We start from the raw sequence: 20,612 nt of genomic DNA on the forward strand, positions 1-20,612 counted from the left end.
CTCCTTGCATTATCATAACACATTTCACTGCTATGGCAGATTTTTAACTTTTACATAAGAATCAAGAAAGCTTCTAATTGTATGGGAGGAATGCTCAATAGCTATTAATACGGATTTCAGAGGAAGGCAAATTTTTCAAAGAGACAAACTGTAAGACCACAGGAAAGGAGTTATCTTTTTTTTTTTCTGAGAGAGAGAGCGTGCGCACAAGTTGGGGTGGGAGGTGGTGGGGAGAGGGAGGATGTTAAGCAGACTCCACACTCAGCCTGGAGGCTGACATCCCGAGCCTGAGATCAAGACCTGAGCGGAAATCAAGAGTCAGACACTAAACAGGCTGAACCACCCAGGCGCCCCAGGAGAGGAATATCTTAATGGTAATGCTGATGTAAGTGGTAAAGGAAAGAGGAAAAGTCCGTCGGGAGATGAACTGTGTGCAGCTTGTTAGGGGGACAGTGGGGAGAAGCAGACTCCAGCTGTGGAGTTCAGAGCCCAACTAGGAGGGGAAAGCTGGTCCGGCAAAGGTCTGCTGAAGCCAGCAGGCTGCTGCTGACCCAGGCCTCTGCCCTGAGCCTGTGGACACAGGGAGCCTCCCTCGGGATCCCAGGCCCGACTCAGATGGGCTGCACCTGCCCGACATCGTGGCCTCTCTCTCAGGGCTAGGAATTGCAAATCTGGCTGGCAGTCTTCATCACACTATCACGGGCTAGATCTTCAGACGCTACCAGACTATGGTTTCTTAACAGGAAATGTCCTTCTGGTCTCACTTCATGGAAGAGCATATGCCTTCCTAAGCCCTGGGATCTTAGGGTTTGACTACCAGCCTGGGTGAGAATGCATCTCTCAGACCTAGAGTCTGACATTCAAAAGTCACCGTGTCATTAATTATAGCTTATATTAAACTTATAAGAATCAAATGCCTTTTTTAGGACCATCCACTATCCCTAATTCTGTCAAGAACTTTATTTTTTAAAGTCTATTTGTGGGGGGGTGTCTGGGGGCTCAGTTGGTTAAATCTGACTCTTGGTTTCTTTTTTTTTTTTTTTTAAAGATTTATTTATTTATTCAGAGGGAGAGAGAGAGAAAGGGGCAGAGATACAGGCAGAGGGAGAAGCAGGCTCCATGCAGGAAGCCCGACGTGGGACTCGATCCCGGGTCTCCAGGATCAGGCCCCAGGCTGCAGGCGGTGCTAAACCGCTGAGCCACCCGGGCTGCCCATGACTCTTGGTTTCAGCTCAGGTCATGATCCTGGGGTCCTGGGTCCCCATGTTGGGCTCCACGCTCAGGGAGGAGTCTGCTTCTCTCTCTCCCTCTGCTCCACTGCCCTCCACTACCTCCTGCAGCTGGTGCTCTCTTTCTCTCTCTCAAACAATAAATACTTTCAAAAAAGCGGGGGGACTCAGATACTTAACCAGTTGAGCCACCTGAGCACCCCTGAAGTAAATAAAATCTTTAAAAAAAATTCCATTTTAGGGCAGCCTGGGTGACCCAGCGGTTTAGCATCACCTTCAGCCCAGGGCGTGATCCTGGAGACCCAGAATCGAGTCCCGCATCAGGCTCCCTGAATGGAGCCTGTGTCTCCCTCTGCCTGTGTCTCTGCCTCTCTCTCTCTCTCTGTTTCTCAAGAATAAATAAATAAAATCTTTTAAAAAATTCCATTTTAGAATTTGTGCTTACCCTGACTTGAAAGAGGCCTACTCATCCTATCACTGTTAATTACACATTTTGCCCCCCAGAAACTTATGTCTTTTTCTCCCGGCTGCTGACTGCTAATCCTGCTGCCATTCTTTCCTTCCTAAGGCTTCACCCAGTTACACCGAGAACCTCTAGTCATCTTCATAGATCCTTCTCCTGGCTGCTTAATCATTTTATTACTTTCCTTGGGACTTTCTTGAATATTCATCTTGAATCATGCAGGATTAGGAAATGATAATAGAATAAATCACTGAAATAGGCAGAAGATCTATTGAAGAGGCTGTATCATCTATACATGAAAAATTGATAAATACGCCATGGTTATTATACATTTGAGATTCTAAATCACTCTCTTTGTGGAAGCAGGTAAAATCTGTTTAAAGTGCCTGACGCTGGGAGGGTCAGCCATCCTTTAAGCTTTGAATGTAAAACAGAATAAATACTTCTGTAAGTATTTCTGAAAGCATGTGAATCCTTAAGACAAGCATCTGAGGGAGAGCTGAGAGCTGCTGGCTCAGCCAGTATCAAATAATTTCCTTTTTGCTTTCTGCTTAATCACTGGAATCACCACATATTTGGGTCATGGTCTACTAAAAACTAGTACTTTCATTGAATAAAATGATGGGTAGGGAGAAAAAGACCAGGAAATCAGTCTCTAAGAAGAAAGGTGTAATTCTTGAGATTCTGGAGGCTTCTAGATTCAGCCAACAGAGTATGGAGAGGAAGTAGGGCTGGCGTACAGCTGCAATTAAAAATAAAAACAAAATCCAATGCAACCCAAACGGCACCTTGACCACGGAGAAGCAGTAACAGATGCTCAGTTATACATTTCGAATTGTTCTTTTGAAAACACATTTTCTAGAATCCAAGTCAGAGTTTTCTCTTTCATCTTTTTAGAAAAGAAGCCCCAGGGCTGGAAGGTAGCCTTCTGGGTATGTTACAAATTCTATTTTTCTGCCTCACAACCCACTGCCTATTGCAGGAACATCCGTGGGAATCCTTTTCGTTCCTAAGTGCTCAGGGCACAGTCCTCCTCTGCAAGCAGACGCTCCTGGTCAGACGGGAGTCAGCGTGCACCTTCTCTCCAAGACAACATAAGCACGCAGGAGCAGCACCGGCTCTGGATCTGGGGCAGCCCGAGACTCGGCCTGAGAGCTCTGGAGACCACCGTTGGCGGAGTCCCGAGGCCTTCCCCGTCCTCTGCTCTCACAGCTTGTGATTTCAGGAGCCCTCCTGTGTCCTTGCTCAGAACACGTTTTATTTACCCTCCTGCACGTCTTCTCGAGTATTTAAAAAAGAGGGTGTGTTGGAACCAAATATTTAAACAGTAAGTCAGCAATCTGAAACCTGGATGTTAATGATTAAAAGCTTCCCAACAAGGCTAAAAGGTTCCCCCTGAAGAACTCTATTACTCTGTTAGGTCAGAATATTACTTACTTACTTGTTCACAGGCCAGAAAGACAACAATGTCACCCTTCTCACCAGACTGGTGAATTTCAAAGATAAGGCGTAAAATAGACTCAAGGGACTCCTTCTGAGCCCCACTCAGGTACACAACCTCTACAGGGTGCTGCTTTTTCACTTCTATGAGAGGCACATTTCCATAATAAGAACTAAGTTTGCTGATCAAGTGAGGTGAGGAGTTAATTATGAGCTTCAGTTCTGGTCTTGCCAGTAAAACATCCTTAAGAAGTCCAAGTAACACGTCGGTGGCAATGCTTCTTTCATGTATGTCATCTAAGATGATGACCCCATAGCTGCCCAAAAAAGGACTGGACATCATCTCTCTCTGCAGCATGTCATCAGTACAATACCTACAAAGAAGCAGTAGCAAAGTTAGAGGCGCTCAGGAGAAACCAGAGGCTTCAAACAACACCACAAATGCCTCGGCTACACCCTCTCTCTAACCGAGGAGTTAGTTTGACATCGTCATCGTCACATGTTACTATTGATTCTGGTCTAAAAACAAATTATTTATATTTATGCTACTTCCTTCACATTAGAAATTAAAGCTATTCCCTTCTCAGCAAGACTCATCTAAGCACTGACCTTATAGGGAGAAATGTTCTCCTACAAGGAGGGAGTGTGTTATGTAAATATATCAGGGCTTAATTAAAAAGAGGAAGATGGTGACTTATTTAAAACTCTGCTACACTCAGCAAGGCCTGGGCCTTCCAGATGATTATGTCACGCTAAGGGAATACTAAAGCTCAATCCTAAAACTATACAAACCTTCAGTTTTCTCCATAACACAGAGATCTACTTCCTACCTTTGTGTTAATAAGATCATGTGTACAGTGCTTTTAAAAGTGCTGCTCCTGATAACTATAAAAAAAAAATAGACATATTGTTAAGGTTTCAGGAAATGTAGTTTATATTCCAAATTCCTAAAACAGAATTTCTGAAAGCTAAAAATAAAATATAGGATAGCTTTAATAATATTTTCTGAAATTAAATATATTGAATTTGACCTGGAATGAAAATTTGAGTAATTCTTTTAAGAGAGTCCATATTTGAAATTTATGTGTCACTTCTCCAAGTCTGGATATCTGGTTCAGAAAGACTATTTTAGGTATAAATTTAGGTATCCACGGTTTCAAAAAAGGCCACAAAACAGCTTACAGAAGAACCACGTTATTACATATAACATCCCCCCAAAATGGTAGCAGGCATAAAGATTATATTTACTAAGTGCCTATTATGTGCCTAACAGATTAGATACTAAGGGGTTACAAAAGAAAATGAGGAAGACAATACCAAGTATAGAACACTGCCTTCCATAGTCAATAGGTAACTTTTAATCCTCTTATTTAAATAGCTAGTCAATTGAGCTTTTTAAAAAAATCATGGTTAGCACAGATCTCTAAGAAAATGAAATCTGGTTCCGATTTACCTTAATAATGAAAGTTTCCCTAACACGTACAGGGTGCTCACGCATCAGACCCACGGATTAGCTTATTTTGCCCTCACAACCACCCAGTGAGCAGAGTAAGCACCCCATCTTCTGGGTGGGGAAGCCTGAGCATGGGGAGATCAGATGGCTTGTGCAGGGCTCAGGGGAGCAAATGGCGGGGACACTCCTTTTCTAGCCACATTGCCACATTTTCTAGCCTCCTTTTCTAGCAACGTTTCTAGGTAACGTTGCCACGTTACCTCCTCTTCAGGGCACAGGAAACCAGGAGAGAGATGGGGAACTGCTTTCTTTGATCTTAGGGGGCTTTGCACTAGTTTGGATCTCTTTGCTGTGACTCAAACTCTGTTAGCAACAGGTCAGAGTATCTGCTGACTCTCCACTGGCTGGGGGGGATGGGACAGTGGAGAAGAGAGAACAGTATCCCAGCAACGAGATTAATGGCAAAGTGCAGATAAAAAAGGCCATGTGAGGGCCAGGCCCCTGAGCAAAGGCAGCAGGAAGTAGGACCTGCAGGGGCCAGGGCAGGCCACTACCTCCCACCACGTCCAGGGAGTACCTGCATTTCAGCAGCCCCCACAGCTGAAAGCTACTGGCCATATTGAGAGAATCCTACATGCAGATAAGAACTAAAAAGGAATGTCAACATAAATTGTAGTCCTTCCTTTGACTGTCACAAGTGAATGCTTGGTGGGGAGGGGTTGCCATAAGATAATCACATGGAAGCCAACTCCCAACAGGAGATATGTCTTCGACCTATTCTGATATTATTAGACTTCTCCACAATTATTTATCTCTGTGGATTTCTAAAAAGAAATTAAACATGCACTTGATCTATATTAACAATACTGTAATATTTCATTTTAAAAGTGACTACATCCAAGAATTCCTGCCAAAAGGTTTCCAAAGTCCAGATGGCATTAAAGATGTAAAAATATCTATATTAACTTTAGAATATAGTCAGAGCTGTCCTTTAATTAATATCATGGCCACTTGAAAGGCCACTTCAAAATCTAAGGGATAAAGAATGAATCTGTCAAGCTTAAAGATCCTTCTTCACTCCTTCCGGGTCATATGTCCTGCTTTCTCCAACTCAGGGAGTTTTTTACCTATTTCATCTGTATCATCCATAGATTATTTGATTATACATACATACTAATTTGATGACGTGGGGACACCGTGGCTATAAAAGCAGAAGGTTCTATCTTCAAGAAGTTCAAGTCATATCACTGTTGATGGAAAGATTCCCTAGGGTTTAACATTAGCCTGAAGACCTGTGTCTTCCATTTTTGAAGATAAACATTTGAGGGAAAGCAGCTTAGTACAAACCAAATGAGTCTCATGGCCTTTCTGAATCAGAGAAGTCTCCAGACTTTTCCACTAGAGGCTCCAGTCTCTCTACCTAGCTAGGACAGGGTACTATTCCTTCCTTCCGCTAGCAAATTTACTGCATGTTCCCTATGAAACAAGCAGGTCAGACGCTGGGGATATAAGGATGTAAGAACCAGCACCGCTGTACCACTATACCATACCATACCACACTGCACTACACCATATATACCACCCCTAGACTAGAGCAGAGCTTCCCCAGTGGTGTGCCACACAAAGGAGTTACAGATGCGATATACTGTTCCCAAGAAACTTGTCTCCTCAGCCCCTGGGAGTAGTTAGGTAGTGCCTGGGGCAGATGAAGCCCTTGGGATGGCCAAGCAGCTTTGACCATTTCCTTGAGGTGCTGCTGGATATTCCTACTTTCTATGTGGCCCATGATATAAAACTTCTTGAGAAATGCTGCCCCAGAGCACTGCTTTTTTCCAATTATCTTTTCTCTTTTCTCTTTTCCTCTGTGTGTGAAGCTCTTAGAACCCTCTGTGCAAAGGAAATCTCACAGTGAAGCTAAAAACAGAGATAAAAAGTTGCCCTGCTCCCTCTACTTGTGGTAGCTAGTGAGAAGGATCCTTGGAACCCGTAAGGCTCTGAAAAGTACAGTTAGAAAAACACTGATCTAACCTGCTATGATGAAGACTGGTATCAAGTTTTATAAGCAGAGTATTTTTTAACTCGCAGTACAGGAGGGTGAAGGAAGCCTTCCTGGAGTAAGTGGCCCTTGCATGGGGTCTTGCAGGCCTAGAAGGCATTAGTTATGCCCAGAAGAGGCATGGTCATTCCACGCAGAGGGCACGTGGGCACAAACAGAACCACAGGTATGGGCTGACATGGCTGCCACACAGATAGCCTATATGGACCCATCATGAGGCGAGTTTGAGAAGCACAAGCTTGATGGTCTTTGGGTCCAACCCAAACAAGTCATGACTTTTCCCTGAGGATTATGAGGAGTTTTGGAAGAAGTTTAGACACAAAGTCCTTGATGATGCCAGAGCAGGAAAACAACCAGCGCATGGCTTGCTGGTGACAGACTGACCAGTTACTATGACACATGACAGACGTTTATAATGTGGAACATAAGAATACGCTCTCCTAGGGTTGCAGAGTGTCATCAGACCCAGTAGACCCAGCCCCCCCACACCCACCTCAGGATGGTTTCGCTGCTGCAGCAGTTTTCAAAGGGGATCATGTAGCCAACTTCATGCCCAATGTTCACATCCATCTCATCTGCCACCCGGAGGGCGAGCTGCACGGCGGTGGGCTTGTGGACCTGTGTGCATACCACACCCCCATGCTGGTAGTGGATGGAGAGGCAATACTCGGCACACCATTGAGGAACCTGTCACAGGGAAAAATGAGATAGGATCAGCTTCCTCTGGGAGAACTACCAAACAACAAGGGTTCGTCTTGTAAATAATTCCTTCTTTCACGAATGAGTCACCAGTGGGCTGCACTTCATCTTACTCAGTGAAAGTCTGAACAATGTGCATTTTTGCATAGGGTCATTCCTATTAAAAAGTTTGGAACAAATAGGGGTTAGTGAGGATTGTGAAAGTTTGACTTCTTCCAGACAGGAAAAAAAAAAAGTAGATAAAAATAAGCAAAATTAAAAAAAAAAAAATTCTTAACCTCAGCTGTGTTTCTGAAAAAACTAATGCATTTACAGACTGTTAGCTTCTTCCTGGTTACGAGAAAGCGCCGTCAAAAATATGGTTTTTGGTTACACTATATGTTAAGTAAGTTGAATTTAAATAAAATCTAAAAAAAAATGGATTCTGGTATCTACTACTGTGTTTTAAGCAATGTAAATATGAAATGACATTTCAATGAAAAATAGTGACTCCAAATTAAAGCATGCACAGTTAAACCTAAATGATCATAACAAAATAACCAGACAGGCAGACTCAACATTTCCCTGGTAATAGAAGATAAAACACACAGGCATTTATTATCTAAATACAATGTAAGACAAATCCACTGAGCTCGTCAATCAACCCATCCAGATTTGGAAAGAGTCAATTCTAAGTCTGCTGTTAAGTCATTTATATTAAAGATCCTTTTACTGAATATGTATTATAGAGCAATTTATCAGGTTCGTTTGTGCCAGAATGAGTACACTGGAAAGTACATGTTTCATCTGCATGCTATAACCTCAGGTACTGTCAGTAAGCCACGCTTTGTTACCTGGGTCTTTAAAATAAATCATTCCAAAGTGTTTTTAAATAGATCTAAGGTACTTAAAGGTTTTAACATGTTTAATTACTTTGAGATTTGCTATTTAGTAGGCCCATCAAAGAATTCTTAGATTTTAATCCTCACTATAATTTGAAAAATAAACACAACCAAAAATCCTAAGTAACTTCAAAATGAAAAACTGCTATAGAACACTAATTCCTAATAATAAATAGCATAAATGTAGTTCCTCCATTTTAAGACAGGTGTCAGCCTTGTCAACAGGTTGGAAACTAATCAACAATTTATTCAGCACCCACTGTGTTCTGTGAAAGGTGAAGGTTTGAGGTACGGTACCCAGGAAATGTGGAATCAGGGCATACCAGGTAACTACAAGGCATTCCAGGGACCAAAGTCCAGACTTCCAAGCCTGGTTTGCTACTAGCTTGTTATTTGGTTGGTTTGTTTAGTAATTAATATCTATACCTAGTGTGGGGCTCGAACTCAAGACTCTGAGATCAAGAGTCACATGTCCTTTTTTTTTTTTTTTTTTAAGATTTTATCTATTCTTGAGAGACAGAGAGAGAGAGAGAGAGAGAGGCACAGACACTGGCAGAGGGAGAAGCAGGCTCCATACAGGGAGCCCGACGTGGGACTTGATCCTGGGACTCCAGGATCATGCCCTGGGCTGAATGCAGGTGCTAAACCGCTGAGCCACCCGGGCTGCCTGAGAGTCACATGTTCTGTTTGAGCCAGCCAAGTGTCCCGACTAGTTTGTTATTTGTAAATCACAATTTCTCTAAGCTTCAGTTTCTTCTCTGTAAAATGGGTTGAATAAATGAGTTACCCTTCAGTTTTAAGCTCCTGGGACACCTGTTCCACATGGTTTAGTGTGACTCCCTAGGCACGAGATCCCATAGGGCACTCCCAGCGACCACACATGGATCACCCTTCCTGCAGCTGCTGGTCTGTTCCCAGTGTCCACCTGCCCTGCTAGACTATAAGCTCTGGGAGACCAGGGATCTGTCTATCTTGGTCACCAAATAGTCTCAAGTAATTTTTTAAAAAGATTTTATTTATTTATGCATGATACACACACACACACACAGAGAGAGAGAGAGAGAGAGAGAGAGGCAGAGACACAGGCAAAGGGAGAAGCAGGCTTCATGCGAGGAGCCCGATGCAGGACTCAGTCCTAGGACTTCAGGATCACACCCTGCGCCGAAGGCAGATGCTCAACCACTGAGCCACCCAGGCATCCCTCAAGTAATTTTATTCAATAAATAGTTGATGAACACATTCCTTAGCTTTCCCAAAAATACTTTAAAAGCCCACGATTCTGTATACGTTACTGTGAATTGCTTCACCATCACCACATTACCTAAAATTTCCCGTCTCCCTCATTTTCTAAGTCATTTGTTCATTCTTGCCAAAGCCTTCCTTTCTAACCTGATTCCCTTCATATCAGGGTCCATTCTCTAGGCGTCCAAGACTGCAAACATCATTTCTGCGAAAACCATTTGTTTTCATTTTTGTCTCCCCACTAGATTGGAGAGTCCTTAAGCTGGACACGTGTGGCTCATATTTTCCCCAAAACTTCACAGAGGAACAAATAGGAATGATAAATATTTGGATGGATGGAAGGTTATGGATATCACAAAAATAAAAGAAGGAAAGGGAAGGGCTTGGACTCAGAGAAAAGTAATAAAAGCAAGGGACATTCACTGCAAAGGAAGCATGAGTAGTACTCACCAGCAGAATAACTACACACAGGAAGAAACATATTCTAAGACTTTCTAACTACAGATAGTAGGTGATGGTATCACCAACAAGAATAGAAAAGTGGAAAGTAAAATAAAATAAAATGAAGGAAGGAAGCTAAACAGCAGGTGTTTCTGTGGGGGAGGAGGAACTGGGAGGGGAGGGAGATGACCTTTGGGAGCCAGGAAGGTGTGGGGTCAGTGATGTTAAGGGACCATACCCAAGTGCAGCTAATCTGAGAGCAACTGACAAACAGGCCGGGAGCACTGAGGCGCCGGAGCTCAAGGTTCAGGCACACGAGTCACAGGATTTCAGAGCTGGAGGGGGAACTCTGGAAGGCACATCGGCCACACTCTCACTTGACACACGAGTGAAGTCTTAGAGGGGTGCCTTGCCCAAGTCCTACTGCCAGCGTGCAGCCCAGCCAGGCTGGTCCAAATCCTCCCATTTCTCGTCTCGTGTCACTTCCACCACACGGCAGGTGCTCCCAAGCATCTTTATACAAAGGTGGCAACCAAAGCCCTGAGATTCTTAGCCGTCAACATTTTTAATCACTCTTTCCAGCCTAAGGGCAGTGGCAGGAAACACTATAAAGACAGGCACTGTCGTACAACAGGGAGAACTGGGCTGAAATCACACCACCCAGGTTCACTAAAACACCTGGGTACACTCGGTATGGTTATTATTCTAAGATCCAGGAGAGGGATCCCTGGGTGGCGCAGCGGTTTGGCGCCTGCCTTTGGCCCAGGGCACGATCCTGGAGACCCGGGATCGAATCCCACATCGGGCTCCCGGTGCATGGAGCCTGCTTCTCCCTCTGCCTGTGTCTCTGCCTCTTTCTCTCTCTGTGACTATCATAAATAAATAAAAATAAAAAATAAAAATAAAAAAAAAAAAGATCCAGGAGAGATGCTTTCAAAGTCTGGCGTTATGCATGATTCAGACAATTATGGGCCACGTTCCCAAGCTACTGATGGGGATTTTTGACTGCATTTCTTTTATTTCTATCTACTTATATAAACAAATGCTGCAAGATTATATATTACAGTGCACTTATAATGGTATAAATATCATACAAGTCTGGCAGTGCAATAAATGTAACAATCCAACCAGTCTTCTTTTTTTTTTTTTTTTTTTTTTTTTTAAATTTTTATTTATTTATGATAGTCACAGAGAGAGAGAGAGAGAGGCAGAGACACAGGCGGAGGGAGAAGCAGGCTCCATGCACCGGGAGCCTGATGTGGGATTCGATTCCGGGTCTCCAGGATCGCGCCCTGGGCCAAAGGCAGGCGCCAAACCACTGCGCCACCCAGGGATCCCTCCAACCAGTCTTCATTGTCCTTTTTTGCTCCCCTCACACACTCGAGCAAATTATTCACCTACAAAGCAGAGGAATTCGGAAAGGGGAACAGCTCTTCTAAACGATATCAGTTAAAATAACCAGTGAAAGACTGACCATGTGCATCGGGTGCTTGATGTAGGGATGTTTGCTGACACAGCCTAACTAGAAGTTGAGCACAAGTAGTCACGCCTAATGGCAGGGAGCCCACAAGTGTGGCTCTGACTGCGCACGACACACGGCCCCTTGTGAACAGTTACACATGGATAGTGGCAGTGAGTGACACACACGCCATGATACCAACTCATTCGCCCTACTTGGTACAATGTCTCTGGCTTTTATGCACCTTCTCAATCACTCGACACCAGCTAAGGCCCATTGTCAAGCTGGACACCTTAGGAAACTCAAAGTATCAGCTGAAAAAAAGTTATGATTCAGCAACTGCTAGAAATGTGGGTGTTTCATCATTTCCAGGGACACCAGGATTCCAGCTTCCCGGGCACACCTGCATTCTCTGTGCCAACAGTAGACACCGGGCTGTTCTCATTACGTTCTCCTCTGGGTGGGGCTTCTTCTTTACCCCCACATCCCTTACCCTCTCACCAAGGAGTCACACCTGCCCCTGCTCGAGAGTTCACTCCTCCCTCCATGGCTTCTCTGGGGAAGATGCCCCGCCCCGGGCGTCCAGAACCCCGCGCAGGTTGGCTCCACAAGAACCTGGAGACCGTAATACCTGCACCTTTCTCTCAAGCACTTGGTTTTACTCTTTCCAGACAGAAACACTGGGTTCTAGGCCGCTTGGTGCCTTACGTAACACTGCAGAACGTGGCAATAGTTGTACAATCTGGAGAACAAAACAGGAAACTGCTCTTTTAACGCATGAAAAAAAAATGAACCTGTTTACACATTTTCATGGGAGTCTGGGCAATTAGACAACACCCAAATTTATATATTTGGTTTAGAAACTCTCCCTACTAGAAATCACGACTGCAAATATTTTCCTTTTGAACTTAACCTCACAATTGTTTTATATTCCCTTAACCCATTTTTTTTTTTTTAAGATTTTATTTATCTGAGAAAAGAGCAAGCGTGCGGGGTGGGGGAGAGGGAGAAGCAGACTCCCGGCTGAGCAGGGAGCCCGCTGCGGGGGCTCGATCCCAGGATCCTAGGATCATGACCTGAGCCGGAGGCAGACACTTCACCGACTGAGCCACTCAGGGGCTCCTCCCTCAGCCCATTTTTTAAATGCCATTTCCTGGACGTGTGATGTGCCAAGTGTGTTAAAGCCCGAAGCACGCCTCAGCTCTGTCCCAGCGCCCGGCTCAGCCGTCCCCGGGGCGGGCGAGGCGGGCAATCCGTGTCACAGTGCACGGCGAGAACACGCGTCCCCGGGCTCCTACCTCCCGCCCATCAGCCGATGAGAGCAGGTAGGAGTCCCCTGAGTAACCAGAACCTAATCTACATCGAGGCTTCACCAACATAAATCAGCAGCCGGAGTTCTCCCGGTTGTACACACCCAAAGCGAAGCAAAGGCGCTCCGATCTCCAGGCAACGGGCCCAGAGGCCGGCATCTGGGTCCGGGAGTGCTGGGGTGCAGGGACGTCAGGGGGCCCGATCCAGGGGAGCAGCAGCGGCGGGATCCGCACTCACGTCCCCGCCGGCCACCGTGGCAAGAGGACAGCCACGGAGTTACACCGCGAGGACTTCCTGTCCTTCCCCCCCGCTGCCAGAGATGCTCTCCGTTCACTGAACGGATACGTGCACACATGAAGTGAGACAGAGTCAGGTGTGAGACACGAGGCTACTCCTGTTAACACATCCTACCCGCAAAGGCCCCCGAACCCTCATTTTCCATCGCTCGTCTGTCCGTGACAGCCTGGTTCCTCTTCTGCTTCCTAGGACCATCGAGGCTGCGCCCAGTGCCAAGGCTCTGCTCGCTCGCCCTTATTTCAGGACCAGAGGCACCGGATCCAAAAGTGGAAAGGAACCGTGAGGACCATGGACTCACCCAAAGGTAAGAATCCCGACAAAAACATCACTGCAGAGCGCCTGTGCCTGAGCACACTCCCAAGGCTCCCACGGTGAGCCACGACGCCGGGATATATTACTGAGCACTCGGTCCCCTTCTGAATTAAGTATCCCACGTCCCTGGATATCATAATTTGTACATATGTTGACACTGAGTGAACACAGGTGGACTCTACCAGCAGAAAACAGTGGACAAGTTTACTCAATAGGGTGGAGATGTTCTATACCAGGTAGAGTCTGAATTTAGGTTAAATCTCAGGTACATTGCACTTACCCACCTCACTAACCCATCCATCTGTTTCCTGGGAAATTTCAGGACAAAAGCTAAAGAAGGAGAAGCAAAAAAAAAAAAAAAAAAAAAAGATAGTTCTAAAAATATTCCATTCTCTTTCAGGCTTTTTTTTTTTTTTTTTTTTTAAATAAAGCTGCCCCTGAAAAAGGCAATAGGAAAAGGCTCTATAAATGTATGAAAGGTTGTCCTGTTTTCCCGAGGGCAGCCACAAAATGCCAGTTGCACCAAAGTGCGATGGATTTTTAAAATCCTGCAAAATGTTTGTGGTTCTCTTTAGAAGGCCTGGGTCTAAAGACAAATTTTTGTTAGAAAGGTTTAAAACTCTGAGGAACAAAGTAGTCTTGGAAGCTCTCTCAAAAATAACCAGGCTGTTGTTTCCAGAACTGAGAAAACAACCAGTGCTCCCACTATTTAAATTAGTTTGGAATAGGCCAATTTTCCCATCATCTGAGTCCTATTTTGATTTCTCCCACCCTGAAGATATACACTGACTTCTCAATTAACAGAAAACCAGCATTATTTGTGAAAATGGTTGAAAAGTCAACGATGACAGCAGAAACTGCTGTTAGGTATTCACATAATATATCACAGATGATGGTAATTCTTGCCCTTAGAGATCACAAATTCTAAAAGAAAAACGTGGGGTATATATTTTTAAATTTTTTTTAACCAAAAGTGTGGGTTAGCAATTCTTTTTTTTTTTTTGGGGGGGTTAGCAATTCTGAAGCTACATTAGGAGTATGTTCTAAGACTGAACAAGTAATGCTATCAGGAATAATGAGTGGCAGGTTTCCCACAGAGAAGGGAGCAGGGGGAAAAAAAAAACTTCAAATAATTTTTTAACTTGCCATCTGTCCATAGAAACCAAGAATATTATACCCAGTTTTCAAGAGTAGCTTCTTGTTAACCAAAACTTCAGGAAATGGGCAAGGTCATAATGAACCCTGTGGTGTGAAACTGGCATTGGCAGGAATTTTTGTTTTTTTAAGAGAAAGAAAGACAAATATATACGTGTATATATGTAGAAAGAAATACACAGAGAAATAGAGCTAGAAACAGAGACGCAGAGTTAGAGGGAGAGGGGTAGCACACACACCCCCAAATTTACTTCATTGCTCTGTTATAGTTGGCAGGGCCGGGAAACAATGATAAGCCAATGGCAATGCCACTTAGTGCTCCAATCTTGGTTTCTAAGCACAATTCTCCACTAAAAGGAACCAGGGCTCCTGGTGGATGGAACCTGTAATGTCTTACTGAGAAAGAGCAAAGAAGTGCTCAAGAACCATGTGGTCATGTGAGCAGGACACAGAAACCCTGAAGGGGCTCCCAGAGGCCACATCAGGGACAATATGAACTAAATAAATGGGCTTAGTAATGATTTATAATCCATAAAATAAAGAAAGAATGTATGTGCCCATATTGAAAGAAAGAAAGAAAGAAAGAAAGAAAGAAAGAAAGAAAGAAAGAAAGAAATAAGAGAAAGTTTAGCTTTTCAGAAGAATTCCAAATATTAACTGTAGGAATGTCAGAAGTAGAGAAATCACTGATTTGGTTACCTACCAGCATCATAATGTCAAAGAATGATCTAAGGATGCTAAAACTAGTAGGCAAACACACGATGAGAAGCATACTTTATATTGTCTCAAAGTATCTCCTCATATCTTTTACTTTTTTAAAAGTGAATCATTGATTTTTTTTACTCCATTGTGTAAAAACTCTTGAGAATATTTAACAGAAGATATACAAAAATGCTCATCACGGGGCACTTGGGTGGCCCAGTTGGGTAAGCATCAACTCTTGATTTCACCTCCGGTCTTGATCTCAGGGTCATGAGTTTAGGCTCCACACTGGGCGTGGAGCCTATTAAAAAAAAGCCAAAAATGGTCATCACAACACTGTTGGAATAGGAAACTCTGGAAGCAACCCAAATGTCCATCATCAGGAGAACGGATATATAACCTGTGGTACAGTCACACAGTGGGACAGCATAAAGAGGAAAAGCTCAGGAAACCCAGCTCTAAAGCATCAGGATCACGCGTGGTTCTTCAAGCACGGTTTCGAGACCATCAGCATCACCTGGGCTTGTTAACCACCACGCTCTCCTCCCCACACCAACTGGATTAGAAACTGGGGCGGGGGCGGGGTCAGCGGGGCAGCAAATCGGTTGTGGAAGGCCTCCAGGGGAGTCTGTTAGACTCAGGTTAGAGCATCACTGTTATGGCTGAATGTCAGTCACGCCTGGGCAAGACAAGCTGGTCTCAGAAGAACATAATATGTCCATTTAATAGTGAAAAACTGGCTAACCGAAATTAATGGTGTTTATACCAAAAACATAGTAAAGCTATAAAGAAAGGCAAGGAATGATTAATACAAGTTACTTTGTGGAAGAAAGTGGGTAAAGTATGGGGAAGGGCCACACAACAGCCTCTGAGAATAACAGCACCTTATTTCTTCCATTAGGCAGTGGGTATGAGAATCTCCCCACATTTTTTAAATGATGGGGGAAGACAATACCTTTACGATGAACAACAAGGAAATCATCACCTCATTGCTATCAAATTTAATTAAAGTTAAGGGAAAAATCTTATTACGCTTCCTGATAGGATGCACCGAGGAGGACACCACAGCACTTCTGTGGTCTTCCTGCCGCAAATGTGTAACTGGAATCTAATCCTCAGGAAACATCAGACAGGCTCAGGGATGTCCTACGAAACACCTAGTGGTACTCTTCTGAAATGTTGAGGTCATGAAGGGCAAGGAAAAACTGAGCAACTGTTTCAGACTAGAGGTGATTAAAGAGAAATGACAATTACATGCAATGTAATTTGTATTGGATTCTAGACCAGAAAAATACTTTTTTTTTTTTTATTATAAAGGACATTAGTAGGGAAAATCATGCTATTTGAATGCCTATATATTAGATAATCATGAAACGTTAATTTTACCTTTCAGACTTTTATAATTACAGTGTGGCTGTGCCCTGTTTTTAGTAAAACTTGAAGTATTTGGAGGCAAAGGCCATTATATCGTTAACTTTCAAAAGGTTCGGAATAAAAAATGTGCATGTCCGTGTGTCTGTGTGTGTGCATGGAAAGACAGAGAATGATAAAGCCAATGTGGTGAAATATTAACACTTAGGGAAGCTGGCTGGGTGAACAACATATGGAAAATCTTTGACCTATTTTTGCGACTTTTCGTAAGTCTGAATTATTGTAAAATAACAATTTCAAATCATTTTTTTAACTTGCCATTTGTCCACAGAAACCAAGAATACCCAGTTTTCAACCAAGAATTCTTTTGGTTTGCTAACAGACCAAAAGAATTCGTTGTAACAATAACTCACTGCAACAAATAACAATTCATAGCAAACCCCTGACATTGGCAGTTCTAAAGAGAACCACCACCTATTGTCTATCCCTCCTCTCTGTAAGTCAGAACAATTATGTCTCAGAGGTAACAACCTGAAAGTGGCAATGCACACAAGATATTCTTATAATTCCAACTCAGAAATTTATGTGACAAATTATCAAATCCCTCTGGGCCGCTTTCGCCTTCTGAAAAATAAAGGGATTCTATTCTTTCAGATTATCTTTAGGGTCTATTCTAATTCTTACATTGCCAAGAATCCATACATGAATTTTGTAATAAACATACTTACTGCTTGCTTTATAATTTTTTTAATAAATTTATTTTTTATTGGTGTTCAATTTGCCAACACTTTATAATTTTAAAGCAAAATATAAATACTACTAAAATCTGGAAGTTCAGGGGTAACCATAGCCTGGACAATACATTTTCATTAACTAGCTACCCTAATTCTATCCTCCATACTAGCTCCCAAAATGTATGACCTGGGGCCAGGATGGCATTTGGCCACTCACTTATTTCTTATAGTCTGGGAAATAATTTTATTGTGCTGTTGAATTTCTGTCGCTGAACCAGCTTTGCCAATAAGCATAGCCAAACACCTCAATCATCAGGCTGCTGGGCACGCAGACACGGAAATTAATCTCCAAATCTATGGCAGGCAAATAACATCTATCACATCTTTTAAATGTAATACGAGCAATGAAACAATCTGAATGGATTTTTATCTACTATTCTGGAGAAAATTTACTGGTACACTAAACACAATTAATATCCACATAGGTATAATTAACTGTTATTCAGCTGACTTTAATAAACAAAACCAAGTAAGTAACTTAATTGTTGTGCCTGAATTGCTAATACTCTTTTTTTGTTCTATTTTTTGTTCGATTTTTTTGGCTTAGATATCATTATTAAAACTGAACACTATGCTCAGGTGCCTGGGTGGCTCAGTGGGCTAAGCGTCTGCCTTAGGCTCAGGGCATGATCTTGGGGTCCTGGGATCGAGTCTCACGTCAGGCTCCCTGCTCAGTGGGGAGTCGCTTCTTCCTCTGCCTTTACGCTCCCGCTGTCTGTTTCTCTCTCAACAACAACAAAAAAATCTTTAAAAACGAAAAAAAAAAAAAAAAAACCTGAATGCTATCCTGTGACATCATGCTTATTTTTAAGTAATAAAAAAAGTACAACACATAAAGCAAATGGTATTTTTTGTAGTGGCTACTCACCTGAGAGCTCTTGCCACATTTAGCATCTCCTGAAACGATTACAATTTGATTCTGAAGCAGATTCTCCATAAAGGAGTATTTTTCTTTCCATATTGGAAGATCTTCTCTCTCTTTTAGAAGTTTATAATAACGTGATGAGTATGGCAAACCATCAAAAGGGTTAAGTTCCAAATCCTCACAAGCCAAAATCCCCTCCTCATCCCCATCACTGGAATCTAGGGATTCGGGGAAATAGCGTTTCTCAGAGGCAGAGTTTGGGCATTCCAGTTCTTCCTCTTCCATCTTGTCCACGAGGGAGCTCAAGCAGCTGCCATCCTATGTTCCAGTTTCTCCTACAATAACCCACTGCGAACAGGGTTGATACAGACTTGGACGTCTTAATCGCCAACACTTTGGTTCAAAGTCTCCGCAAGCTGAAGTCCTCAAATCTGCATCTGGTTTCCTCACCCGGTTACCTTCTGTGCTGGCTCAGGTAAGCACTCTTCTGCACGTTGAACGACCGTCCATAAATCGCACTATAAACACACAAAAAAGGGGGAAAATCAGGTACACATACAAGATGTGCAAAAGAAAGAAGCACAGGTGTTCAAAACAGAAGCAGTAATGGTTTTTTCCAGGGTCCAGGGTCTTGAGCCCAAAATGTCAGATTCAAGAGGCAATAAAAGAAAATATTTATTTTATTTATTGTCTTAAAGATTTTATTTATTTATCTGAGAGGCAGAGAGCATGAGCAGAGAGTGAGGGAGAAGCAGACTCCCCACTGAGCAGGGAGTCTGATGCGGGGCTTGATCCCAGGACCCTGGGATCATGAACTGAGCCAAAGGCAGATGCTTAACCGACTGAGCTACCCAGGCACCCTAAGAACATTTTAAATGAAGAAGTCACCCAAGCAAGGGCAAATTTACTCCAGTAACTTATTCCCTACGTGTCAGGTAAGTGATCTTTCAATTATGAGTGATTTTTAAAAATCCAATCAATATTGCTGGAAATAAGCCCCTTTTCCCATTAACCAGGTAAAAACTAGAAACACCGAAGAAACTCAAGCAAAAAAGAACACAGCATAGCCTATACTTCATGATATTCTCAGTTACATTACTCTTTTCACAGCACCCCATTTATGGTAACCATTGCTTTAGATGATTAGGGGGCTCACAGGGCTAGCTCCTCATCCTATGTGATACGACAGGCTTCTTCACTATTCAAGCCAGACTCCAGGGAAACACTCAGGAAGCGCTTGTTGAGTGCCTTCTTGGGGCTTCGGTTATAACACACGTAAGGATACTTTGAGGTCAGGACCAAGACTTTTATAAACTCACACACAAGTAGGCCAAAAGAGGGAGAAATTAATAACTAGAGGGAGGAGAGAAAGGATGTTTTAGCTCCTCAAAGGTAGAGTTCTTCAAAATCCATTCTGAAAGCTGCTGCTTCAAAATTAAAATGGTATAATAACATAAATGTAGTATGGATGAACGGCACAGCTCTTTGCTGCTCCTATGGGTGAGACCAGAGCCACATGGAGCCAGCTCCAAGAAACACGATGGCTTAAGATCACAGGACAAGAGCAGCCCGGGTGGCTCAGCGGTTTAGTGCCGCCTTCAGCCCAGGGCCTGATCCTGGAGACCCGGGATCGAGTCCCACGTCGAACTCCCTGCGAGGAGCCTGCTTCTCCCTCTGCCTGTGTCTCTGCCTCTCTCTCTGTGCCTCTAGTGAATAAATAAATAGAATATTTTTTAAAAAATCACCGGACAAGCTAACTTTGAGAAGGTATCTAAGAATCAAAAAACTCCACTGCTTAAGAGAAGTCAACATTTGGTTTTATATTCCATTTTTCCTTTATTCTGCTTAGAATCCCTTCTAGAGGTTCTCATTCTACATATAAATTGCTCTTCTTATGACCAATGATTGCCATAGGAACAATTTCTGAACTGTTTTACCAAAACAAAACAAGCTATTATTTTTTTACCAAATAAATACCCTTGAAATGTGTCTCTTTGTCGTATAATGCTCCCTAAAGTCACAATAATCTTGTAATTAAAGTAAAATCTTATTTATAAAGTATTGACCACTTTGAGCCTGTGGGGGAAGAGTCGAGTTTTCCGGACGGTTATGTCTCCAGAGACTGGAGAGTCACCAGGCCCCCTCAGCACATGTACACAATCCAGCTCCATCACCCACTTCTGTGTCACGTGGATTGAAGGTGGCCGCACACGCTCTGCAGGCTCCCCTGGGGAGGTGGAGTCTACTTCCTCTCCCCCTGTCTGGCCCTGTGAATCACTGCGATCAAAAGAATGCGGTGAAGGGATGTTGAACCACATTCACATGACTGGAACACTCCCTCTTGGAGCCAGCTGTCATTCTGCGAGACGCCCAAGCCACCCGGAGAGGCCACTGGGAAGGGACTAAAGCTCGGCTTCCTCTGACAGACAGTACAGACGTGCC

The 20,612-nt window shown here is 43.4% G+C and overlaps 1 protein-coding gene across 1 annotated transcript in view; it reads right to left on the reverse strand.

The window, feature by feature from the left end:
* The window catches only part of DHX32 (DEAH-box helicase 32 (putative)), a 51,698-nt gene that overhangs the window by 19,162 nt on the left and 11,924 nt on the right, over positions 1–20,612 (reverse strand). The window contains exons 2-4 of the mRNA XM_072740373.1: positions 18,174–18,688; positions 7,135–7,328; positions 3,134–3,506 (exon numbers count right to left, since the gene is read on the reverse strand). Of these exons, the coding sequence (XP_072596474.1) occupies positions 3,134–3,506; positions 7,135–7,328; positions 18,174–18,455 (849 nt within the window). The 5' untranslated portion in view covers positions 18,456–18,688. The remainder of the gene's footprint in view (positions 1–3,133; positions 3,507–7,134; positions 7,329–18,173; positions 18,689–20,612) is intronic.

Source organism: Vulpes vulpes, chromosome 15 (genome assembly GCF_048418805.1).
Source record: "Vulpes vulpes isolate BD-2025 chromosome 15, VulVul3, whole genome shotgun sequence".
NCBI lineage: Eukaryota > Metazoa > Chordata > Mammalia > Carnivora > Canidae > Vulpes > Vulpes vulpes.